A 22,076-nucleotide genomic window follows, 5' to 3' on the forward strand; every position below is an offset into this window, starting at 1 on the left:
GATTCAACATTTGCAAATAGGTTTAGGGCCTTAAGTGTTGAGCTTCCAGTCCTGAAATATGACTAAATGGTGCAGGTCAAGAAGGCTTGTGATGCCTGGCAGTGCATGTACAAACTATAGCTATGAATGAACTAGTTGGTACATTTAAAGTTATTTACTGGTAAATTCTGTTATGAGCCATTTAGTATTACAGTACATAGACTAATTACAGAGGCAACATTGCATGATGCACAGGAAGCTCCTCTAGTATTAGGATGACCTCATTTGGGAGCCTGTCACTTGGCAGCCCAAACATTTCACTCACCGCCTGGTTGGGAGAGTTGTCAGTCTTCAGCTCCTTATGGTTGGAGTACTGGATGTAGATGGGCTGGCTTCGCAGGACTGGAGTGACCGTGGTGTAGTAACTGACCATAGTGTTTGCGGCTTCTTCGGTGTTCATTTCCAAAAAGGCCTAAAGCAAGATAAACAGATGGGGGAAAAAATTAAATAAAAAAATATTGGTGCGCACACAATTCATCAGTAACAAGTAGCACTGAATACTGTACAAGGTGACTGGAAGGCAACTTCTAATTCCCACCAGCGGCAAAATTGGTTTTAGTTAACCACAACCTTCGTAAGGTGTTCAATTTCAGAAAATCAAGCATCACTTGGGGAAAAGGGAGTGTATGGAAATACCATCAACTTAAAAATCAGACTGGAGTGCCTCCAAGTAAAACTCACGACTCAAAACAATGACTTGAGTTTTAAGCAGAGGGGCCGTTTCAAATCCAGTACCTTACAACCTTGGGCAAGTCACCATCACTCATTGTGCAACATTACCTACACGGTCAGGACTAAAAAACTCTCATGTAGCATTTAGACGAGTTGCCTAACCAACATTCTTCTGCTGAGCAAACCTCATAGCTAGTTTGTTCCACTGGTGCGGTTTAAGTATTTAGGAGTGTGTCCAATTGGACCCCAACGGTAATCAGGACATTACCTGGTTTTTGCCTTTCAGCATCAGGAGGTTAGAAACTTTGCCAAATGGAAGTCCAAGGGATATGACTTCAGCCTCAGTGACGTCTCCTGGCAGCTTGCGTACGTGGATCACTCTTGAGCCAGCACCTACACTTCTGCTGTCACCTTTGAATTTCTTACTGTCATTTCCATTAGCTGCAGAAAGATAATCCATTAGAACATGAACTAGTTGAACTTTCACCTCTGAAAAGGACATACAAAGCATTGTATGCAAATATATACATAGTCTCCACACATGGTAGCATGTTCTTTAAGGGAAAGCACTGTTAAATGTGGGATTCATGGTAACTCAAGCACTAGATTTCCTGGGAAAGTGTTAAACTATCAAGTTACATATACTATCAAGCAGTCTTGTATGACAAGTCACAGCACTAGTGTTTTTGCAACATTATTCAAATAAACAATGGAAAGCCAAAGCTACAATATAAGCAGACTGCTTGATATACAGACAGTCCTCGGTTATCCAACGGACTCCGTTCTGGAAGTAGCGTTGGATAGTGAAACCATTGTAACGCGAGTCCCATGTTAATCTTTGGCGGTGAGCGTCGGATAACACATTCAGGCATCGAAAGACGGCCCACAGGGAGACATTGTAAAGTGTTGGATATGCCATTCATTGTCAAGTGAAACGGATAGCGAGGACTACCTGTACAATTTAACAAATGCCAAAATATGGGGGAATGAGGCTTTAAGTTACAAATACAGCATGAACACCAAACTTTCCGTGCCAAAACTGAAGGTGAATGCAGGTGGTTCAGTCTGCCCCTCCGTTAAGAGGAAAGCAAGTGCACCTTTTTAAGCTTGTTATGGTTCCAGCATAAACTAAAGATACAATATAGTACTGTACAAGATGAAACTGTCCAAAGTATCTTGGTCTATACCTAAAACCTGCACAGGAGCTTAAAAATCCATCAGCTTCAGTTGATTAGTAACTTGTAATCAACACAGCTTAATTCCAAAAGACTGGTAAACACTTTGCCTGATGGGCATTTTGCAGGCACATCTGGCTGGTTCCAGATTTGAAGCCACTAGGCTATAAAAGTATCTGCAATGGACTTAACATAAAATGCTTAATCTTTCATTACTTAAGGGGATCTGTGAACTGAAAGCCTAAAGAATGTGGAGCAGACCCTAGTCTCAACCAACTGAATGAAGTAGAACACAGATGAAACTGTCAGAGGTGTTAAATGTATCCACACGTCAACTCCATCACACCAGGGGGTCTGGGGTTTATTTTTGTGTATGCTTGTTATCTAGCCCTGGAGATAAAGCAACTTCACAAGTCTTCACCTCTGCAGAATCACAAGTGGTAGACTTCAGTGTCAGTATGATAAAGCTGCACTTCATAAGTGTTATGTGACACCTACTCCAGGAGATTAGTGTACAGAAGATTTAGATACTTCTATTTAACAGCTGTTTTTACCTTCCTTTATATACACAGCCTTGAACTGGACACAGCTCCAGTGACGCCTGGTTCCCAAAAGCCTTACCAGCGAAGGTACTAGCAAGCCTTACCAGCGAAGGTACTAGCATCACTTCCTGGTTTTACACTGGATTTAATTGGCTGTTAAATAGGAAGTCAGACTACGTTGTTGACCGGACCAACTAAAAAACACTGCTACCTTCACTACTTTAAAAGTCTTGGGAACTGGGTGGAACCCCAGAGCGATTTTTTTTTTTTTTTTAAATAGGTTCCTGTTGTGCAAGTCAGGATTTTCCACTTTAGAAAGTTTCAGACCACAGATCAACTTTAAAACATTTGAGCTACGATAAAGCAAATATGCCTTCCTACTGTTATGAAGTATATTATGTGCGAGACTGAGCATTTAATAATAAAAAAAATAATTATTGAAAGCAGTAGTTCCCTCTGCAACCCCACATGTATAAGAAGCTGTAGGTCTCCAGAGCTGAACAGTGTTCATTTCAGCTCTGGGAATCACCTGCTCCACCAAAACTCAAAGACATTAATGCGAGGTGTAAATTCAGAGTCACGCAGGCGATTTATACAACATTTTTTGTTTTCCCTGGGAGGGGATAATACTGGCAGCACTTCCCCTGGTAAGTATCAGGAAGCCACGGTCACAGGAGCTGAAATTAATGTACTTTAGCTCCTGAGACAGGGATTCCTATACATTGAAACAAAAATAGGGAACTGTTCCTTTAAATTGTTCTTACAGCTCATTAAGGATTCTTAAACCATATCATGGAAACAATCTGCACCACTCCCATACACGAATAAAAGTGAAAATAGTAAAGGTTTAAAGTGAAGTAGACAGTTCAGAGGTAGCATCACACCATGGGAGCAGAAGAGACTTTACCTGCAGAAGCAGAGTTGCTCATGATAAATGGTCCGTTAGTAACACAAGAGAAAAGCTCGTCAGATCCCCGCTGGAAGAGAAAATAAATTGTGTAAGATGACAGTAATTTTCTACATTAAGAAAGCACAGAGTAAAAGAAAATAGTACATTAAAGGGGAGTCTCATTACCACCTTTCATTTTAAGCAACAGTTCTGAAACGTGTGACATGTGTCAATGGAAAGGACATTCTTTGGCAGAACCTTTACCGCACTGCTAATGTAAAATATCAATGCACCGTCAGGCATTTTAGTCATTTATTTTCACATACCAAAAAAAAAAAAGTATAAATTTGCATCCAAATTGAGGAAGTTTTATATCATACCAAGACATTTATAGAATACGCCAATTTGTTTATGAAACTCAATATAGAGTTACTTCAGGCAGGATGGCACATCCAGTACATAAAATACAAAACTGGACATTCAGAAAACTGCAGCACTATCCCACATTGCTGAAGCAGTCTGCATGTTACTGACCCCTCCAGCAGTGGGAGGGCTCCAGAGATTAAGACATTGTCTCCAGAGCTTCAAGGCTCCCTTAGAGCAGCACCAACCCTCCTGCGTAGTACATTTGTTCAGTTGCAATGAAACTGAAATGAGGCCACTCAGCCAGTTATAGGAAACTCAAGATTGTCATCAAGCTGTATCTGGTGACCTGGTGTACTTTTCTGATCACTCATTCAGTGCTCCAGTGAACAGCGCAAAAAAAAAAAAAGCAAAAAAAAAGCAAAAAAAAAAAAAAAAAAAAAAACACAGCCCCACACTTCCTCCTCCTCCCTCCCCCCCAAAGCATAAAAATTAAATACCGGGGAGGCATGAGGCCTCTGCAACTTCACTTGCCTGCTCAGCCGGCTCTTCCCTGCCACGTCACCATGACATCATATGACGTGTGGAGCCCGAGAGCAGGTAAGGCGGGGGCGTAGGCAAGGGGGAGCGCGAACTGAAAAGTTTGCGCACAAAGGCACTAGACTAGTCTTTTCCTTTGATTCCTAAACCATTAGCCAGGGGACAGATTGAAGGTTAATTACAAAAACAGCAGGTCTTGGTCTCAAAGCTAATTCATCCCCCCTCACATACATGCACAACTATAGATAGGAGGATAAACTCCAAAGCATCTGGGTTGCAAGAACTGAGTGGACAGACTAAGGGGCAGGGAAGAAGGGACAGAGCAGAGCCAAAGGTCAGCAAATTTTCTTGTAGATCACAGCAAGTTTGCAATTCCTTGCTCAATGAGCATTGCAACCCGATTATGTTGCATTTTGCATTCAGTGCCGCTCTACAGGCAGATGTTATACTGAAGCGTTTTAGAAACTAAATGCCAGGAAAGTTTAATGTAAAACATTTGACCCGAATATAAACAGGATTCAGCTTTGCTGAAACGTGTTGTGACACGTCAACGAAGAACATAGGCTTCTTGTTAATTATTTTTGTTTATAAATGCTAAATCTACCCCTCCCTGCCTCAATGTGACCAAGGAGGATCCGTCTACTTCCCAGGTTTTGAAACTGCTCACTTTGTAACTATTGCTATTCTTGCCACTCAGATTTAAAAGGTCCATTTCTAGTCTCTGCTCCTCCCAGTAAGGGGAGCTAGCCCCACAGATTGTTTGCTAGAAAAAACAAAATGCCATTAAGGAGCCAAGCTGGTTTGAAGCAAAAACTATTTTTCTTGCATCTTTGACCACAGAGATTGATTTTACCTTCAGATTACAGACCATCTCATACTGTACAATGACAAAGTGACATAAGTCATTGTAGGCAATACAAGATTCTCATGTTCTACATTAAGGCACAGAAATATAGATGTTTAGAGTACCAACCCATTCAGAATCTCAAGACCTCTTTTTGAAAACTCATACGACAAGGGTCCATCTGTGACAATGCACATCTTATTCTTCCCTCAGACTAAACAGATACTGTAACCCAAGAGGGACGTGTGAGATCATGTAACAAGCACACCGTTTCCCTTAACTGGGAGTGGCCAGGCTAAAACAAAGCCAAAGTTACTGGAAAAAACACCATAAGAACTGTCTACAAACAGCAAAAGAATAATTCTGGGTAACACCTGGAATGTACAAAGCTGTCCTGGGCAGGCCACCACAGGCAAAAATTGCACTGGTCTGGTGGATTGAAGAACGAGTTGCCACAAGGCCACTACTGGCTCAGGGTCTTTCCATAGATTAAAACCTTTAATTTTCTTGGCTGATTTAATGTTTAAAAGGGCAACACTGATGCGGACATAATGGATCACCGTCCAGACATAACCAACTTAACCAAACCCCTTGATATTTTTTTTTGTTGGCTAAGCCAGTTCCAGTTTAAGATATCAGCCGTCTCATAGGACGTCCGATATTTATTCTGATGTGCCGTGGCGGCCTCTTGAAAGATAGCGAGCGCACCCCCCCCCCCCCCCAACATTAATTGAACAGCACAAATGCAAACGTGCACCATTTGCAGGTTTCTTTCTGGAGCCAGACATTCAAGGCACAAGTGCCGATGTCGCACAAGCTTTACCCAATACACAGGGACAGTATAGTATCTGGCAAAGGTCAAGAACCCCACACACCAAGCTCACTCCTTGCTCTGAAGTGGTAGAGCTCCACCAGCAAAAACACTTGATAAAGCCATGAGACAATGCGCTACCAGTCACTGGAACCCTAGAACCGACCACGCTCATGCTAGACAGCCGTGATGTCACCAGCTCTCCAAGCATGAGTGCTGCGTGACCGCGCTATTTCGCAAGCGTGGGGGGGCATTGCAGGTAAGTTGAGCATGTAGTCTTGTTTACGCAAGTGCCAAGCGTGGGTGAGCATCCGTGCCCACACACAAGGACAGAACAATTTCACGTGCCGAAACTATCATCAGCAAGCACCTCGCGGTCAGCACGCTCAGTGCTAGTGTGGCCGCAGCCTTATGTAGAGAACAAAAAACACCAAGTCTGCACTAGCCCAATCTTACCAAGAGGTGTCCTTAGTATTTTACGGGGTCCGAGTGTACACTTCTATGGCTGGTTTTATAGTAACTGCTGGTGCACGTGATGCATGCGTTTTGTACCTATAGTACAATGGTGATGTGCAGCTACGGGGTTTGGCCATGATGTCACAGCATTAGGCGGCACTGTGATTGGCCTACATTGTCACGTGGCATGCCAACAGCACGAAGAGACAAATTTCACGCCGTTCCGCAGATCTGCCGCTCCAACGCTCACATCAACGTCAGACCCACACGCAATCATTGTAGCGAGTTATACTAGACATACGGCTGCAGCCCCAGTGCATGGAGGCAATCGTTCCCAGAAGCCTCAAGACCTGGTGGACTCCAGGCTGCGTGTAGCCATGACATCACGTGGCTTGTTTGTCCTCATTGGCTGAACTGCTGCCAGCGCTCTGTCACAACTAGCAAAGAAAATCTGTGTCTTTGCCAAATGTGGTCGCGCATCGCACATGGGGCCGACCCCATAGAGGGCTGTACCTTGTGTGCGCCGCACACGCTCGTGGTCACTAGGGACCTAGCCTTTAACATAGCAACAGCTTAACTTCCTTGGCCACACTGAATATGACATTTTTAAATGCACTGTTTTGTGCCCTTTGTGGGTTTACTACACCTTTGTATTACCTCAACTATGTGTTAAATACACCAATGTGTGCTAATTAACATCTCCATTGTGTGCAACTAGGCATATAGAGGTGTCAACATTCCTTGCATTTCATTGCAAAGAAAAAGCTTTAAAAACATGCACTCCTGGAGAGATGGCCACTTAAAAAAAAAAAAAAAAAAAGTGGCAGCAAGTATGAGGTGGTGAGTTGGCTGTAGTGCCACCCTTCCCCCATAAGACCTGTGTTCAAACAAAAGACTGCTATGGTGACACCTACAAAAACAAACCTGTGCTATGAATACAGGGTGGGGCAGGTTTAAACGGCTCCAAATTCCAGAGCTTGAAAAGTGAATTAATGCAGACACTCCCATTCAGAAATTAGCCCCAAGCAGAAGGGAACATTAACTTTTTTGGTGCCAGGGGGGCCTGCAACACTGATTTCCAATGCATTTTTGGTGTTTTAGGCAGCAAAAGCTTTAATCTCCAGAGCTACAAGATGATTTAAGGAGCGAAATGGTCTAAAGGAGCTTAAAAACTTCTGCCCTACAAACACAGTGCATGAGTAAGATCTTGTAAAAATTACAAAGTCTTTAACTATTTAGTTGAATCACAAGACTGCAGTCAACAGATCTTTAGTGGAGGGACAGTTTGAAGCCTGTCCACACATCATGCAAAGCAAAAGTTATATAAAAACCAGTGCCTCTACCAAGAAATATCCCCAAATGGTATGTCAACTGAACACATTTATATTAGAGGCCTGATGCAAGAGATGTCATGGAAAACATTCACCAAAAAAAATAGAACTTTAAGTCTCCACACTGCAGAGTACAGAGGGGGCGTGGCACAAGTAAAAAAAAATCCCACATCATGCAGACCCAGGCATGTTTAAACCATAATTTGGGATGGGCTGCACTCAATAATGGGATATCAGTACAACAGACCTTTACATGTGTGGTCAGGCCTGGTAACACAAGACAGCTTGTGGCAGCCTTTGAACTGAAGCCACAGAAGGGGACTGGAATCTCAGACTGCATTCCTGGCAAGCAGCCCAAAAAATAATCAGTAATTACCAATGTCATGGCAACTGAGCAACTATCCAAGTTCTGGCCAAGCAATCCCTGTACAAACTGGAAGACAGCTTTATGTGATAAACACAAGCCGTGGGGATTTAAGAGGGGCAATTTGAAGTTTGCAATGTTATACAACAAGACCCACATTTACATCAAATGGGAACACATCCAAATACTAGATTAGTCTCAGGCTGCTCCTGTACCATTTAAAAACTTTTGCTGCCATATGGGGCCTGCAAATGCAGACACAATAACCAGCAAAGGACCAAGTTTACAAAATAGTTTAATAAGAGGACTGCTTGCTCAGGCCCAAAGCCTCACATATGCCCCATACAGGATCACACTGTTCATTTTTAAAAGCAAATACCAATAACACATTAAGGCTTAAGTGCCACATTGTCCACTTCAATTGTGTTTTTTATTTTATTAAATAATCGAATCATGCAGACACAAAAATAACAATCACTACACAGAATTAGGAAATCTTACCTTTGTACCAACTGGTATATCTTGGACAATTCTGTAATAAAGGGAGAAGAATGCCATTAGATGCGTCACAGATTTGCATGCCTACAATGAGAGCTGCATAATTCTCATTGTAAAATACTGCAAAAACATTGAAGGATAAAGAGAACTACAATGGAAGTTTATTAAAGATGCATCACAATTTCATTTTGCCAGTAAAGGGGATTGATTCAGGAGTATAGTTGCATTCAACTTTACTTAACTCTTATTTCATCATGCCAATAAAGATTGAAAACAAAGCTAGACATTCTTCACATGAATGTGATTAAACCAGTGCTCAGTCTTGAGCCACATTAGCATGACAGCTAAAAACCCATGCAACTACATTTATAACAAAAGTTCACAGGAGTGAGGACATTAAGCACAAACCAAAATTAGGATCACCCAGAACAGTTTTGCTAGGTCAACTGACAAAATGAGAAGCCATCGAGCTGCTCAAAAAAAAAAAAAGTAGTAAGCAGAGAAAAAGCCAGAACAAGCATATCAGGTTTCCAAAGCTGGTTTCACTCCCTCCCCCCTTTCTTTAAGAGCCTCAATACACAGGAAATGTTTTACATAAAGCAGCCATTGCATGTGATATTTGCTGAAAGTTACAGGAAATAGCCTCTGCCAAGTGGTTATCTGGGTTACAAAGTACTAGACAAACTAGTTCTGAACTCACACAGAACTTGTTTGTTTATGGACAGTTCAAAGCTCACGCAGTTATAATAAATAAAAAAAACTGCCAGGGCTTACGAGCAACATCACAAAATGGAGTCTAGTTGCACAACCAGATACATGTGGGTTACATACAACAGCCACAGGATGTGAGCAAGCACAGTCCCACAGAGCAATCTTAAATAGAAAATAAACACCTACTTCACTAATCACATGTGCCGTTTCTGCAGCACCAAACCATGCAACACCTTTACCACATAACGAGTAAACCATGTAATGTACCAAGCAAGACAGTACATCATATGAATACAAATATCTACCACACAAAGCCAATTAATTATCTGCTATACCATGGTCAAATTTATTCACCAATAGCCGGGCATGGCTTAAAACTGTGCAGAAACTTTTTGCAGCTGGGACTAAAAAAAAATACCACAACACTTCCAGTAGCAGAATTTGGGGGATAGTTTATGCCACGCAACAGTCAAGTTTAGTACACAACATGTACCTTAGATATTTTAATCCATATCGTACACTTGAAAGTGGTGGGGAGGATTGGCTAGTATTTGCACGTAGATTTAAAACTATTGCTCACAAGTATAAAACTAAAGAATCCAAAAGTTCTTGCAAAGGTTAACCCTTTACTGAAAAGAGAAAGTTTTGAAGCGGAGAGATAGAAGAGCCAAGATTTGTGGGAACAAAGGCATCATCCCAACGACCCTGAATCATCATCACGTGTGAGCAGCAGCCGCGAAGTGTTTCATGAGCAGATTACAATAAAAAGGCAACCATGAGGCTATCCTCAACTAAATATGTCACCCTCATCGCCTCCCTGAAAATGTCACCCTCATCACCTCAAGAAGTGGATAAGAGCACAGACACGAGATAAAGCGATAGGGGGCTTTGAAGTGAGCCTGCAACATAAGGCAAACTCACGACATGGTGGGAGACCGCTAGGAGACACGATGTGATCAGCCCAAGGGAAGAATCGTCGTCTTTAAGTAACCAATATATTTTTTTTATTAACAATTTAGGCTTAAGGCAATAAACCGAATCCTATCACAAAAAAAGGCGGGATGGACAATCAAGCGCTGCGGCACTGATGGGGTTAAGCGGCCCCAGGGCAAAAAAAGAAAGGCACAAGAACCACGTATGCAAATCAAAATGGAAACTAGCTGATGGGGGTGCACTGGAAACACCGGGGCTTATATAGTCACGTTACACGTGTTAGCACTGATCCTAGCTATTACCTACTACCCCCCTCCCCTCCCCCCCACACCCTGAGGCGAGGGGTGTCTGGGAGAAACCCAACTACTGAAGGGCACAAGTTAGAGGTGGACATTGGGGTAATTAGATAAAACGGCTCCCAGGAACCTTAGGGGGACATGAGCTACCCCTCCAGGACACCGTGGTGACCCCCAGTCTATACAGGAGTCCCGAGGGGACAACATAGACCCCAGAATGCCACGTGAACGATGGAGGCGGAGGAAGTGAGGGCGACTTAGTCATGGAGAGGAGGGGGGGGGGTAACTTTAGCGAGTAACGCATCGAAACCCATTACTATCAGGTAATACTTCAAAGAGTGCCCACCAACAATACCCCACCATTACTCCTGCTACATCAACAAATGCCCAATCATACTCAATACACTACGGGGTTACACTACGGGCATTACCCCAATATCCATAGTCCCACCTATATCCCCCAACACAACTAGTACACCACTTACTGTAAATACAATACTACCCAAATGTCGTATTTAACCACTTGTTGCCATTAAGCCAGTACCACTGCAGTCACCGAGTGTACCCCCGGGAGGGGGAGGTGCTAGCCCCACCGTGTAACCCCGCTTGTCTGAGGGGGTTATGACTCGGGGGAGGGTGGGGCACGTGCTCTAGTTGGGTATGGTGAGGCCCGCTGTTCCCCGCTGCCTTACGGTTACTTACCCTTCCATTGCACAATCGAGACCCGCCCTGAAGGGAGAGGAGGCGCTGCAATAACCAAGCGGGAAGCGTCTGCCTCCTCATATACACTCACAAAATGGCGGCGACGCCCGCTGACGCAGTGCTGCTACCTGCCCATTGGTCGGCAGAGGTGTCAGTCACCTCCCATGGGCGGGGTCACCGTAGAGCGCTCCCGCCTCTTTTGTTCCCGCCGCGCTAAAGTGAGGAGGAGGTGCGTCACCGCTGCGAGCTCAGCCCATTAAAAAACTAGCGCTCTCATTATATATTAATATATGCTGTGTGTATAAATATATACATATACAGTACATACAGTCACATCTCACATCAAATATAGATCATTTTACCTTACAAACAGTTTATATACACACGCATACATGTTTAATTATATGGCACAAACATATTCTGTACAATGTGTGAGGGAAGACTACCAAATAAAATAGTGCATAAAAGTAAATTGAAAAACTATGGAGGCAATAGAAAAGGTGGTCTCTTCTACACGTGTACAGAGCTTCCCCAACCACACAAGTCTCCCCTTCATGTGTATAGAACTTCCCAAAACACACAGGTCTCTTCTTCAAGTGTACAGGGCTTCCCAAACCTCACAGGTCTCTTCACATGTACAGAGCTTTCCAAACCTCACAGGTCTCTTCTTCACGTGTACAGAGTTTCGCAAAGCACACAGGTCTCTTATTTACATGTACAGAGATTCCCAAACCTCACAGGTCTCTTCTTCACATGTACAGTGCTTCCCAAACCTCACAGGTCTCTTCTTTATATGTATAGAGCTTCCAAAACCTCACAGGTCTCTTCTTCATGTGTGCAGGGATTCCCAAACCTCACAGGTCTCTTCTTCACGTGTATATAGCTTCCCAAACCTCACAGGTCTCTTCTTCACATGTATATAGCTTCCCAAACCTCACAGGTCTCTTCTTCACGTGTATATAGCTTCCCAAACCTCACAGGTCTCTTCTTCACATGTATATAGCTTCCCAAACCTCACAGGTCTCTTCTTCACGTGTATATAGCTTCCCAAACCTCACAGGTCTCTTCTTCACGTGTATAAAGCTTCCCAACACTCACAGGTCTCTTCTTCACATGTACAGAGCTCCCCAAACCTCACAGGTCTCTTCTTCACGTGTACAGAGCTTCCCAAACCACACAGCTAAACCATATCATAAAATATTTTGCAGTTTATAGCAGAATAACGGTCACTGAAGAAGCAGTAAGATAGCACTAGCGCAGCGGTCCGCAAACTGGGGGCGCAAGACTGAGAGTGGGGTTTACAGAGGCCCAGCACGCTTCCCTAAGGCACTTAAATTAAGTGCCGGGGGAGCTGCAGGGCCTCTGTAAACCTAACTTACCTTGGCTCCGGCGGCTTCTCACACGCATCGCCATGACAACGCGGCGTCAGGGTCATGTGACGCCACGTTGCTATGGCAACGTGACGTCACGACGCCAGTGCGGAGGTGAGGGGACCACCAGCAGGGAGGGGGGGGCAGGAAAAAAAGTTTGCGCCCCCCTGCACTAGAGCGTTGCATTTTCAAAACTTGATAACAACAACAACACAGCTTTGTAACAAAGCAGACACACCTTCATAAACATGGGTGACATATAGCAAAGATCAATATACATTTTATTTGATTTCTTACTTCGCGCCGCCATAATTTGTATATATACACAAGTAGCTAGCGACTACAGATGGACCATTCAATGATTTCTATTATTATAGTTTATTTGTAAAGCGCCAACATATCCCACAGTGCGGTACAGATATGTGATAATTGCATGAACAGAATTACATACACTTACGGACAAACTTGCACAAACAGATACAGAAGGTAATGAGGGCCCTGCTCCTGAGAGCTGACAATCTAGAGCAGGGGGGGGGCAAATTTAGTCCTCAAGGGCCCACCAACAGGTCAGGTTTTCAGGATATCCCTGCTTCAGCACAGGTGGCTCAATCGTTGACTGAGCCACCTGTGTTGAAGCAGGGATATCCTGAAAACCTGACCTGTTGGTGGGCCCTTGAGGACTGGAGTTGCCCATCCCTAAGGAATGAGGGAGACTTGAAACAAAAAGGTACAATGATGCAGGGATAGATGTACAAGTGGGTAGTTCCTGGGCCAAGAAGCTTCCAAGCGACACAGCGGAGTCTTGGGCAGGCGGTGGGAGCTGGTAAACCGATCAGACACAATGAAAACGCTCAGCATGTTGTAGATCCCCCCCCCAGCTCACTATTCTATCCTCTTACTCATTTCCTGCAGTGGGCGTCTGGCACGATACCCAGTTTTGCTCTTTCTCGGTTGACTCCAGAGCTTTGCCCCAGCGGCCTGGAACTAGCGTACTGGGGACCCCTCTGCATGTGTCCTTATTTAGCTCTGCTCATCTTGGAGAGATTAGTTTCTCTGTATCCTGTTTTTGCAGCAAACTTCTACAAGGACAATAATAGTTTTCAGATGTGCCTTGATAATGCCCCTTCCCCCCCTCCCTCCTCCTCAACAGAGGGCTGCTGGGATTTCCTTTCATTTCATGGATTCTGTTCTACCCTGAAGGGTCCCACTGCCTGAAAAACAGGAGTGTTACCGTCCTCAGCAAGCTAAAATGGTTCCTTTTTTTTTTTTACCAGAAGCAGCTTCTTTAAGAACCCCATCCCCAAACTGAACCCTCAAAGTTTGTAGACAAAGTTGGTTTATTTGGGTGTGTCCTGCATTAACCCTTTGGCTGACAGAGGGCTCTAGTACTGCAATAAATTGCAGGCCCCAAGGACAGTTTCAGAATTTAGATACAGGAAAAAAATTAATCAGGTTTAGACGGATGCATCATCTGAAGGTTAGAAGTTATGTGACCTCTAAAATAAGCAACGTTTGGTTGGAGGCGGGAGTAGAGGCCCGAATGCATTGTGTACCCCTTTGGCAGTGGAAGGGTTAAACCCCCCTCCTTGCGCAGAGAGAGAGAGACTGCATGAGAAAAACTGTGACTTAAAACGACCCCAAAGAAGGCTACATCCATCTATTCCTCCCCCCTCCCTTCCTCTGGCCTCACAAAGTGGTTTGTCTCCAAATCCTGCAGCATACTTTGCATTCCCTGGCCTGAAGATTGAACATTTATTTATACAAATAAACCTTTTCTCCTCCCCCCCCCCCCCCCCCCCATTAGTCTGAGGGCCACGGGAAGAAAGAACATTTCTCAGAGTACAGGAAGAGAAGTAGTATCAGCAGGATTTTGCAATCTGAGATTTGCCCTGGAACAATGAGCAGAGTTTTATTACTTCTCTACAAGCAGGTTTGCTCTGCCCAAACTTTAAAGGTGGAACTCCACGTATGAACAAGCATTGTAACTCTGAACGCTTCACCATATAACACCTCCTCTACTTTTTAGTTGCCGTTTTTTTTTTAATATAAGATGTGTTCCATATATTTGCAGAATTGTTCTAACTATTCACAGCGCTCAGGGGATATATAACACACGGCTTTAAAGGGGTTCCAAAATGCTGCTGCAATTTTGCTTTATATTGATCATTGTGACATTTCTCCAACACTGCTCAGGGATTTTCCGGTGCATTTCGTGATCAGGGTAAAAAAACAAAAAAAACAGAAGAAAATAAAAAGGTTATTCTATTGCAAAAAAAAAAATGCATTGCAATGCGAGTCTGGACCTTTGGGAAGTGAAGGGGTTAACTGGGATAGGTCCCCACCAGTGCTCAAGATGTGGGTTCCCTGCTTGCCGAAGAGGCCTGCTTTGCAAAGCAGTGGGTCCACAGTCTACTGTGGCAGGTTAGACATTAAAGTCAATGATTCCCTCCCCCCATGCTCTGCAGGATGTTCTGTTTATCTGGATGGCAACAATTTATATACATGGGTGTACACAAAATGACCTCATCGCTGATGAATTCAGTGGAAGAGTCCTGCAAATGTTTAATTTAGGAACTTAAAATGTATAGAAAGTTGACAGGACCACCCAGCCTTAGTAAAATCACAGGTCACTACATTTTCCAGTTTCACAACACATTTCTTTAAAGGAGTGATCCAAGCAATATCCCTACATGCGTTTTTTTTATTAGTTCGGTAGTATTAGATAATACTACCTTTTTTTAAATTTTATAATTAAACTCTTGATGCCATTTTTGAGTTTTAATATACTGAGAATCTTTTGATTTCTATAGCGTGCTTTAGCACAGAGGTCTACAAACTTTTTTTGGTTGCGACCCCCTGCCTGCTCGCGTCCCCTTTGGCATAATTTGATATCACGTTGTCATTTGACTCCGTCATGGCGACACAGAGATGGTAAGGGTCATAGAGAGGCCTCGCGCACTCCCCGGCATTTTATTTAAATGTTGTGGGGAAGAGCGTAGGCCCCTGTAAGCACCAAGCTCCCAGAAAATGTTGCGCACCCCTGCTTTAGCCCACCTCCCCAGCAGTGCAAGATATTTGTAACACTTTCACGTTTGTGATCATTTGTTGCCAATGTTCCCAGCAGTTTAAGCTGTAAACTGTAACAATAGATAATATTACCTTAGTAATATAAGAATACATTGTAGCTGCTGAGTTACACTTACTGAAGGATTCATTTGAAACTGGAAGGCAGCCATTTAATGAACACTGGGAAACAGGATTTTGCTGATTGATCATGGGATTACCAATTGATCGGCACCTTAGGTACTATAGTTTTCAATAAAGGTAATTTTTTTTTTTTTTTTTTTAAAGGTGCTTAGATTGCCTCTTCCTAGAGCTCATCGCAAAAATAAACTGAATCCTGTGACTGTATTTTCTCCCACCTTCCTGTGCCGGTAAGCTGCTCCACGCACCCACCAACATGTCAATGTATGAAGACCTCCTCCTCCGCTTCCCTCCTGTAGCTAATTATATAACATGGAGTGGAGGTTTTTGAAAAGTCATATAACTCCTTTTTTCCTTCCTGTCTTCACAGATGTACATATTAAGGTCATTAGACCCTGAGTCTTTCACTGTTGGACTCTTTGGCCCTTATCTTATAAATCCCCATTGACTTCTAAGGGGCTTTCCCTGAGATTGTACTGGACCGGCGCTCTCACACTTGATAGAATAAGGGCCTTGGTGCTATTTTGTCTCCCTTCTGCTCTTGTCTTTCTGGAGATGAGTGGACACTGTATTTGTAAGAAGGGCTAGCTTTGGTTTGCATAGTATGGGTTTGCAGCTGATAGATTCTTAGCAGTGCTACAGTCATTAACCACTTAACTACCGCAGCAGCCTGCAACTCTGCAATGCAATATAATAAGATGCAAAATATAAAACATGCAGAGAAATATAAAGCATTAATAGCAATATATTAACATGCAAATACCATGCAGACCTATATAATGGCACACAGTGCACATCATACAGAATGATTGTCATTTGCAGAGTGAATAACATACAGATAAAAATAATAATATACAGAGCGATTTAATAAATTGCAGATTTAATAAATTGCAGAGTGAATAACATGCAGAGCGATGTAATAACTTGCAGGGTGAATAACATGCAGAGCGATGTAATAATTTGCAGAGTGAATAACATGCAGAGCGATGTAATAACTTGCAGAGTGAATAACTTGCAGAGTGAATATTGCAGAGTGAATAACTTGCAGAGCGATGTAATAACTTGCAGAGCGAATAACATGCAGAGCGATGTAATAACTTGCAGAGTGAATAACTTGCAGAGTGAATAACATGCAGAGCGATGTAATAACTTGCAGAGCGAATAACATGCAGAGCGATGTAATAACTTGCAGAGTGAATAACTTGCAGAGTGAATAACTTGCAGAGTGAATAACATGCAGAGCGATGTAATAACTTGCAGAGTGAATAACTTGCAGAGTGAATAACTTGCAGAGTGAATAACATGCAGAGCGATGTAATAACTTGCAGAGTGAATAACTTGCAGTGAATAACATGCAGAGCGATGTAATAACTTGCAGAGTGAATAACATGCAGAGCGATGTAATAACTTGCAGAGTGAATAACTTGCAGAGTGAATAACTTGCAGAGTGAATAACATGCAGAGCGATGTAATAACTTGCAGAGTGAATAACATGCAGAGCGATGTAATAATTTGCAGAGTGAATAACATGCAGAGCGATGTAATAACTTGCAGAGTGAATAACTTGCAGAGTGAATAACATGCAGAGCGATGTAATAACTTGCAGAGTGAATAACTTGCAGAGTGAATAACATGCAGAGCGATGTAATAACTTGCAGAGTGAATAACTTGCAGAGTGAATAACATGCAGAGCGTTGTAATAACATGCATTTGCAGATTTTCCATTAGGCCTGATTGGCTCTGGGCTAAGGCGGCAAAAGTTTGAGGCAGCATGCGCATTCGCGGCCAGCAAGCACCGATCGCGCATGCGCGGCCGTCAATGTGGCATGGCATTGCCATGGCGCGGCGCTGGAGGATGAGGACGGCACCAGGTAGATGCCTCAGGGTGGCATTTTTTTACATCCGAAACTTATAACTTGCTGAGCAATTTAATAACTTGCAGCGTGAATAACATACAGAGCAATTTAATATTATGCCGAGCGATATAATTTGTAGTGAGTAACACACAAAGCAATTTAATAACTTGCAGAGCGATATAATAACTTGCAGAGCAATATAATACCATGTAGAGTGAATAACATGCAGAGTGATTTAATAACTTGTAGAGTGAATAATACACAGAGCGATATAATTACTTGCAGAGTAAATAACACACAGAACGATATAATAACATGCAGCTCCTTTGACCGCAAAGGGATAGAAGTCGATGAAATTCGAGTGGTTTGGCCTCCCTTATTCCGAGGAGTGGTTATGATTGTACCTGCAGTTGCTTAAGAACATAAAGTGGAATCATATATAGTTACATGGTTAGTGAGGTTGAAAAAAGACATATGTCCATCGAGTGCAACCTATGTTAAATAAAGATGACAGATACTTATCTTATATTTGTATTTACAGTTTATTGATCCAGAGGAAGGCAAACACAAACCCCAGTGAAAATATCATCCAATGATATTTCATAAGGGGAAAATAAATTCCTTCCTGACACCAATATTGGCAATCAGATTACTCCCTGGATGAACATCCTTCCCATGTTTTCTTATTTGGTATATCCCTGTATACCTTTCCTTTCTAAAAAGATGTCCAACCTTTTCTTGAAGATATCTATTGTATCTGCCATCACAGTCTCCAAGGGTAATGAATTCCACATTTTAACTACCCTTACTGTAAAGAACCCTTTCCTTTGTTGCTGGTGAAATCTCCTTTCCTCAAACCTTAAGGCAGGGGTGAGAAAGCTTTTTATGCCGAGCCCCCCTTTTCATCCATTAAATTTCTTGCCCCCCCCCCTGCCTGATGTAATCAAAATCACATGAAAAAAACCCTTTATTAAACGGTATACAATGTAAATACAAATACTGTATGTCTAAATACTTACATATTTCAACAGCTCGCACTTGCAAAATTAGGCTGCGTCCATGCTGCCGCTGAGAGCGGTGACATCACCAACTCTCCAAGCATGAGCACAGGGTGTCCTGCATAATTTTGCAAGCACGAGCGGGAGGGCGTGGATTGGGGCTATTTTTGTGTGTGTTTGTTGTGTGTGCGCATTGACTGCTGCTGAGCGCGCTTCAAAGTCTATTTTGTTTGTCTCCCCAAGCGCCAAGCTTGGGAGAGAGTACATGCACAAAGGCAATCCTTTTGGGGGGGCATTCATCCACCTCTTTGCTACCTCCCTTCCCTCTCTCCCCCCCCCTTTTTTTTCCCTTCCCCTCCCTTTTTTCCTTCTCCCATTTGCCTTTTTATTCTCCCTGCTCTCTTACCAACAGTATTATGTATTATTTATTTATTTATTTCCGTTTTCAATGTTGTGTTTTTACTTTTTTTTTTAAATTATTTCTGTACATTCATAGTATGACTGATATAGTGGCAGACGACCCTTTCACTTGCAGAGGATCGCATCGAAGCAGGTTGCCAGCGGAGGTGTTAGGAATGTGAGCACACAGCGTCTCAGGCGGAGCTCACGGCTCTCTCCTTACACTGCTCAGACCCTTCCACTACAACCACGCAAGCCCCCTTCAGCTTCATCACTTACCCCTCGGCATGGTGGGACGCTCCACGAGGTTCTTCCTCCTCGCTCTGCGCCGCAGCCGTCGGCGCGGAATCGCCGCCCCGCACGCACGTGCGCACCCCACGTTGCTTCCTCTCATGCACACGTCGGACTTACAGTGCACACACAAAAGCCCTTGAACTTATCCCCACTCAGGCTCCGCCCCCAAACACCGCACGGTTACAATCTGGCTCTTGCTGAGTGTCACCTGAGCTCTAAGAACAGCAGCCAATGCACTGAAGCTCCCTGGGCTCCTCCAGGCACGCCCCCTCTCCTGGTTGGCTGGTCCAGCTTTATATACCCTCTCTGTTCTGTGCTTCCTCGCTCGTCATAGTTTTTGTATGGGTGTTTCACAGTGCTTGTTCTTTGATTCTCTCGGTTTAGACGCGGCTTGGCAGACTACCCCCTTTGGCTCTCGACTTCGGATTGTTCCTGTTTAAGTACCTTCTGGCTCTCTTCGACCTCGGCACTCATCTCGATTCCTCCATACATCTCCTACCCCTGATCTTGGCAACGGCAACGACCATTCTTCTGGGAAAACGGTATCGGCAAGTATTCTCGCAATACACCCCATCTGGCCTGGCACCATCTAATACCACAACCCGGACACGTCCCTCGCTCTGTCGGTGTGTGTATTCATACCTGCCACCTCAGTTCTAGGGACAGGTCTGGTCTGCGGGCTACTCCGGCGTAACAGGAGGAGAGCAGGACCACAGCACTATTGCAGGGCAGACACGGGAAGGAGGGGCGTTTGAAATCACAGCGCTGGGGCGTACTCCTCCCCCGTACCTCCGAAGCCCCTGTGCGTGCACACACACACCATCACATGGCCACAACCTGCACTATCCTGTTCGGCCGCCCGCGCACATCTTCTTCGGCTGCCTGCCCGCGCACAGCTTCTTGGCCGCCTGCACACAGCTTTTTTGCCCTCCCGCGCACATTCTGCCACCCTGCACACACCAGGTTTCGCCGCACGCTGCCTGCGCCCCCCCTACATAATCTTGCGCCCCCCAGTTTGCGCACCGCTGCATTCAATTACGACCCCCCCACACACACACACTCAACAGACTCAGCACACATACTCAATCACAACACACAACACACACTCAATCACAATACACACAGACACAACACACACTCAATCACAACACAACCAATCACAACACAACCAACACAGACACAACACAATCACAACACACAGATACATACACTCAATCACAACACACAACACACACTCAATCACAACCAACACAGACACAACATGCACATACACAATCACAACCAACACAGAGAGAACAGACACTCAATCACAACCCTGGTACTTCCCTTTAGCCCATACCACAAGGGTCTCCCTCCGTAAAAATAACGGAGTCACTACAACCGCAATTAACCTCTTCAATTCCAAAGGGATGGGACAGACCTCTTTGCTTTTGGTTATAACTTTCTGCAGTAGCACTCCAGGAAGTGTTTTTTTTTCTTTCTTTTTTATACATTTTTAATACAAAAACAATCCCCCAACATGAATCCCGCACAGTAATGTTTTAATGAGGCCGAGATTTTTTTTTTATATATACTGCTCTTGAAAGTCTCTGGAGTAAAAACACTCTTTTTCTACCAAGATCTACCAAGATATACTTCCAAGACAGGGAGAGGACTATTGTGGGAACAACCTCTAGAGAAATAAGTCACAGGTGATATCTGTACAGTCACTAGCTAGAAAGCACTCCAAGATATGGCCTCTTAGGTAATCACTAACCCTATACTCAGTCTGCCCAATAGCAAGCAATAAGTTCAAGGTAAAAGTCCTAATGAATAATGTTAAGAAGGTACAATTGAGCAGAACGACCACTATACCACTTAAAAAATATAATGTATAGGCCATATGTGACAACACGATCAGTGATGTTTGTCCATCTGTGCAGTTGCACGCAGTATGTGGCAGCTGACCATGCGCTTAGCGTGGTCAGCACAATCCATTTTAATCTGTCCGGCCACGCTCACGTGGTGTGCGCGCGGGGGCTAGTCGCTTACCGAGACAGATCAAATTGTGTTTGAGGTGCGCTGAAGGGTCACATTACCTCCTCAGCCAATCAGCGCCAGTCACTGCTCGGCCACGCCCCCGGCCCCCCCACTCGCGCTTACCAAAAAAGTTGCCGGACAGCCGAACAATCATGCTTGGAGAGTTGGTGACGTCACCACTCTCAAGCATGAGCGCGATCAGCGGCACGGGGGACGCAGCCTTATTCCACCACATCAGCTCCTTGTTTTGCCCTTTTGGCATTTTTTCCCCCTATTTGTTCTTTCTCCCCTTTTTTTGTTTCCCCTTTTCTCCCTCCCCTCCCTCCCCTCCCTCCCCTCCCTCCCCTCCCTCCCGCTTATGCCGATTAGGTAGGGTGACCAGACGTCCCGGTTTAGCCGGGACAGTCACGGATTTACTGCACATGTCCCGGTGCAACGACAATTATTTGAAAATGTTTAAAATGTCCCTGTTTTCGTGTGTGTGTGTATTTGTGTGTGTGTAGGTCAGTGTATGCAGGTTAGTGGCTGTGTGCGTGTCTGTGCAGGTCAGTAGTTGTGAGTGTCTGTGCAGGTCTGACTAGGTCAGTGGCTGTGTGAGTGTCTGCAGTTCTGTGTATGCAGGTCAGTGGCTGTGTGTGTGTCTGTGCAGGTCAGTGTATGCAGATCAGTGGCTGTGTGTGTGTCTGCAGGTCAGTGGTTGTGTGAGTGTCTGTGCAGGTCTGACTGTAGGTCTGTGGTTGTGTGAGTGTCTGCAGTTCTGTGTATGCAGG

The 22,076-nt window shown here is 44.1% G+C and overlaps 2 protein-coding genes across 5 annotated transcripts in view; one reads left to right on the forward strand and one right to left on the reverse strand.

Annotated features, from left to right (window-relative positions):
* PTBP1 (polypyrimidine tract binding protein 1) overlaps nucleotides 1-11,273 on the reverse strand; it is a 23,790-nt gene extending 12,517 nt beyond the window's left edge. For 2 of the 3 annotated variants that reach the window (XM_075611485.1, XM_075611483.1), the window contains exons 1-5: nucleotides 11,167-11,273; nucleotides 8,528-8,558; nucleotides 3,336-3,405; nucleotides 980-1,152; nucleotides 305-451 (exon numbers count right to left, since the gene is read on the reverse strand). In XM_075611485.1, the coding sequence (XP_075467600.1) occupies nucleotides 305-451; nucleotides 980-1,152; nucleotides 3,336-3,405; nucleotides 8,528-8,558; nucleotides 11,167-11,174 (429 nt within the window). In that variant the 5' untranslated portion in view covers nucleotides 11,175-11,273. Of the gene's footprint in view, nucleotides 1-304; nucleotides 452-979; nucleotides 1,153-3,335; nucleotides 3,406-8,527; nucleotides 8,559-10,949; nucleotides 11,098-11,166 lie in introns of those variants that run through there. The other variant, XM_075611486.1, reaches the window with a different exon arrangement.
* The window catches only part of LOC142501504 (uncharacterized), a 34,590-nt gene continuing 23,019 nt past the window's right edge, over nucleotides 10,506-22,076 (forward strand). Inside the window, exons 1-2 of one of the 2 annotated variants that reach the window (XM_075611482.1) lie at nucleotides 10,506-10,787; nucleotides 15,888-15,970. The gene's annotated coding sequence lies outside the window, so the exon portion shown is untranslated. Of the gene's footprint in view, nucleotides 10,788-11,347; nucleotides 11,396-15,887; nucleotides 15,971-22,076 lie in introns of those variants that run through there. The other variant, XM_075611481.1, reaches the window with a different exon arrangement.

This window comes from Ascaphus truei, chromosome 8, assembly GCF_040206685.1.
Source record: "Ascaphus truei isolate aAscTru1 chromosome 8, aAscTru1.hap1, whole genome shotgun sequence".
Taxonomy (NCBI): domain Eukaryota; kingdom Metazoa; phylum Chordata; class Amphibia; order Anura; family Ascaphidae; genus Ascaphus; species Ascaphus truei.